The sequence below is a fragment of the Bufo gargarizans genome, chromosome 9, assembly GCF_014858855.1.
Source record: "Bufo gargarizans isolate SCDJY-AF-19 chromosome 9, ASM1485885v1, whole genome shotgun sequence".
Classification (NCBI taxonomy): domain Eukaryota; kingdom Metazoa; phylum Chordata; class Amphibia; order Anura; family Bufonidae; genus Bufo; species Bufo gargarizans.
The window spans coordinates 187,058,110-187,062,508 of NC_058088.1; the positions used below are offsets into that span (position 1 = coordinate 187,058,110).

Here is a 4,399-nt window from a genome sequence, read left to right on the forward strand (position 1 = left end):
ATAATAATTGTATGAGAAAAATGAATGACAGGAATAATTTTTATATAATAAATTATATTTTGATAATTCCAAAAAATCTACAAATTAAAATGAAAAATTGTGGTGAGTAAACAGACAAAAAAAAGTAAAGAATATATCAAATAAAAGCAAAACAATCTACAAATTAAAATAAAAAATTGTGATGAGTAAAAAGACAAAAAAAGTAAAGAATATATAAAATAAAAATATATATTAGTAATAAAAATGTTCTGTTTTAGATCATCATCAATGTTGGAAGACTACAAGACCAGAAATGCAGCAGATACACGCTGTGCCTGGCATCATACTCACAGTCTGTCCCCGGCATCCGCCTTGTGCTCTGTCCTCTCTGCTCTCATATAAAACCCTTCAGAGAGATTCCCTTCGGGACTTTGTCACCTCTGGAACTGAAAAAGAAAAAAGATTAAAAAAAAATAAACATTCTAAAGTTGAAGTGTCTCAAGACTTTATGCACACTTATTACATGTTACATACTGCTCCTTGCAAGTGAAAAAAATAAAATTAAATAAAAAAGTGGAGATATTGTCAATAACAGATTCAGTCTACTGCCCCAAAAGGAAAACCGTAGAGGAGTAATGAGTCAGATAAGGTGCCCGTAGACCCTCATTAGCTATGGGCCGAGCTGTCTCCTGCCTGAACAAAAGGATCAGCTGTTAAAATTCAACATGCCCGGTTCTTCTATTCCTGAAACCTTCTGTCGGTGAAGAGTCAGTTGGCTGGTTCGGCCAATAATCGGTGGACTTGGACAATTTTTCTCTTATGTGTATGGAGGCCTTTTAGTTTTTGTACCTTCGTTAGTTGCAGGATGTCTTGGACCTGGTTGAGTCTGGCCATGGGGTTCATCGAAAGTGGGGGGGGCCTAACTCATTTTGGCTTTGTCCCCCCACTTGTGAATGTCTCCTTTTCTTCAGAAAGACAGTGAGATGAAATCTGGCCTAACGCTACATTCACATGTGGGACATGTCCTTATTTTGGTCGTTTTCATGGCCAGACGGCCCCTCAGTGGAACGTTTTTAACTGCCACTTAAACAGGAGTGCTCCCGTCTAATGGCAATTAAAATGGGTACACTTTAGTGGTGTAACTGGAAATGACCGGGCCCCAGAGTAAATTTTTGAACGACCCTCCCCTGCAACTTTTTTTCAACCCCCTCCTCCAGTGCAACCCCCACTCCTGTGGCTAGTCAAGATCGCTCTTTCAGACCAGGCCCCTACAGTGTCACTGTAAATAATGTAGTCGATTAATACTGTTGAGGGGCCCCTGACAATAAAACCTTTTAGTCCTTCTCCTGGGTGGTCCCGTTCTGAGGTCGGGCCCCAAAGCAGCTGCCTCACTATAGCTACACCCCTGGTACACTTGGTCTATAATAATAATAACCCTCACCCCATCCACTTGCACGCAGACAGACACTTGCTCCTCACTGGATGCAGCATGACCTGACGTTCCCAGCATGATGACATCACCACGCCGGGACCGCAGGTCCTTTCCTGCTGCATGCAGTGAAGAACAAGTGTGACACAAGCAGAATGGGGGCCGAGTGGGGGGGGGAGAGGAGGAAGCCACAGAGGATGGCATTCAGAATACTGGAGGCATCTAAGGGGGCATTCATAATATTGGGGGCCACTAAGGATCATATGTATTTGAATTCATTTCTTGCAACGTTCATGTTGAAATCAAACTTCCATAGAAGTCTCGGCAATTTTCGGCACTCCCATATGAATGAATGGAGGGTGGCTGCACATACGTGGTCCCCTCTCCTTCACCTTGTGGGCTTTGTTCTAGAAATAGGTGCAGGTCCCAGAGATGGGACCCGCAGCTATCAGACATTGGTGGCATGTTCTAGTGATATACCCCCAATGTTTGAGATGACACAACCCCTTTAATAATACTTTGGGGCACTAATGAGGGCATTAATAATAATAGGGCTACTGATGGGGGCATTATTAATACTAGTGGCACTATGGGGGACATTGTGTATACAGAGGGCACTGCAGGGGTGGGATTTAAAAAAGAAAGCCAATTGGATATATCTGTTTTGAATGGCTGATAAAAAACAGATGCAAAACGGTCTGGCCATCCTTTTGTTCTACATGGGGTGGGTGTGGGGTATGTTCTATCTGGAAGGTGTGGTGGAATAAACTACTTTTGGGATGTGGGACCTATGGTAACAACTGTTGTAATGCTCTTGGATTGGTAGGCAGGCAGTGATTTGAGTGGCACCAAATGTAAAACTAGCAAGAAGTTGTGGTTAAAACCTTCCATGGTAATGGGCTAACTCATCAGTAGACCCAAGGGTGGTAAATAGGCCTAGATGCGGACCTAGAACCCAGTTGAACCCATTTCCATATTTTTCAAAACACTTAAGAACTATCCAAACTTAAACTCCACACATTTTTGAGCATTTTAACTTTATTATGTGCATACATTTTTAGCAACCTTTTATTGTGATAGTAGGTGATGAAACATGGATGTAGATATCAAAATCCTATCCCCTTGCACCCCAGTATCTTCTTTAGTGCCCGTTTTACCTCCCTGTTTCTCAAGGTGTAAATAATGGGGTTCAACATGGGAGTCATGATAGTGTAGAGCACAGCTACTACCTTTACATCTTTGCTCATGGCATAGGTAGAGGAGGGCCAGATGTAACTGAAGATCCCGCTGCCATAGTATAGGGCCACCACTGTGAAGTGAGAGGCACAGGTAGAGAAGGTCTTAATACGACCTTTTCTGGTGCTAATCTTCGTAACTGCAGCAATGATCCGGCCATAGGTGACCATGATGAAACTAAGTGGTCCCATCCCAGCAAGTGCCACCATGATTAAAAAAATGGCTTCACCAAGACGGGTGTCAGAGCAAGACAACTTGAACAGAGGAGTAACGTCACAGAAGAAATGGTCAACTTTATTTGGACCACAAAAGTCAAGACAGGAAATTGAAATGACTTGGACTACCGAGTTCACTAAACCACAAGCCCAACAACTGAGGACCATCCTGAACCTTACTTCCCGACTCATGATCAAGGTGTAGTTCAGCGGGAAGCAGATGGCCATATATCTATCATAAGCCATAATGGCAAGAAGGTAGCACTCCGCCACTACAAAGAATTGAAAAAATGATAATTGGATGAGACAGCTGGAGAAAGAAATGGTCTTCTGAGCGGTGACCAGAATGAACAGAAGCTTTGGGACCGTGATGGATGAGAAGATGATGTCAATAATGGAAAGGTTGGCTAAGAAGAAGTACATGGGAGTGTTTAGCCTCTGGTCGGAGGAGATGACACTTAGAATTACAAAATTACCAACAACTGTGATGAGGTAGATGCCAAGGAACATGAAGAAGAGCAGAAATTGAGGTTCTTCACTGTCACATAGACCCACGACCAGAAATATGGACACAGAGGACAGGTTTTCTGCTTTCGCCATGGGAATTCTGGAAGTGCGAACAAAATGTACAAAAATAACTCATAAAAGTAGAAGACAAAGAAATTCAATAAGCATTCCCAATAAACCTCTTACGGTTCTTGAGATGTTCTCCTCAAATAAAAATAAAAAAATCACCAAACTTTCCAAAGACAACTGCCCATGTATGAGGGATGGTGGCATATGATGTATCTGAATAGACTTGCCATTGAGGAGTTCCTTCTGAAAAGCTGTAATGGTGGCCAAGTTGGTTATGTAAAATTTGTTGAAAATGTTTAAATCTTGACTGAAAAGGACATTTTGGGAAATCTAAGTAATGTCATAGCCAGACCCTTATTTCTGATATTTAAGGACTCTATACTGACAGGGAGTGTTCCACAGAATTGGCGCATAGCAAATGTGATGCCAATATTTAAAAATGGTTCAAAAACAGAGCCCGGAAACTATAGGCCGGTAAGTTTAACATCTGTTGTGGGTAAACTGTTAGATGTTATCTTGGAGTACCTAAAAAAAAATAAGCAAATAACGCCATATCAGCATGGCTTCATGAGGGATCGATCATGTCAGACTAATTGAATCAGTTTCTATGAGGAGGTAAGTTCTAGACTTGACAGCGGCGAATCAATGGATGTCGTGTATCTGGACTTCTCCGAAGCACCTGACACTGTACCGCATGAAAGGTTAGTATATAAAATGAGAATGCTCGGACTGGGAGAAAATGTCTGTATGTGGGTAAGTAACTGGCTCAGTGATAGAAAACAGAGGGTGGTTATTAATGGTACATACTCAGATTGGGTCACTGTCACTAGTGGAGTACCTCAGGGGTCAGTATTGGAGGGGTCACTGTTACTAGTGGGGTACCTCAGGGGTCAGTACTGGAGGGGTCACTGTCACTAGTGGAGTACCTCAGGGGTCAGTATTGGAGGGGTCACTGTTACTAGTG

The 4,399-nt window shown here is 42.4% G+C and overlaps 1 protein-coding gene across 1 annotated transcript; it reads right to left on the bottom strand.

The window, feature by feature from the left end:
* Positions 1-2,514: 2,514 nt before the first annotated feature.
* Positions 2,515-3,459, bottom strand: LOC122919868 (olfactory receptor 5A2-like). The gene has a single exon (XM_044269051.1). It carries the CDS (start codon positions 3,457-3,459, stop codon positions 2,515-2,517), a length of 945 nt encoding a protein of 314 aa, XP_044124986.1.
* Between the last annotated feature and the right edge of the window lie 940 nt (positions 3,460-4,399).

Bases quoted from the DNA above. Each gene is read 5' to 3' on its own strand.
- LOC122919868 (XM_044269051.1), bottom strand. From the start codon at position 3,459: ATGGCGAAAGCAGAAAACCTGTCCTCTGTGTCCATATTTCTGGTCGTG.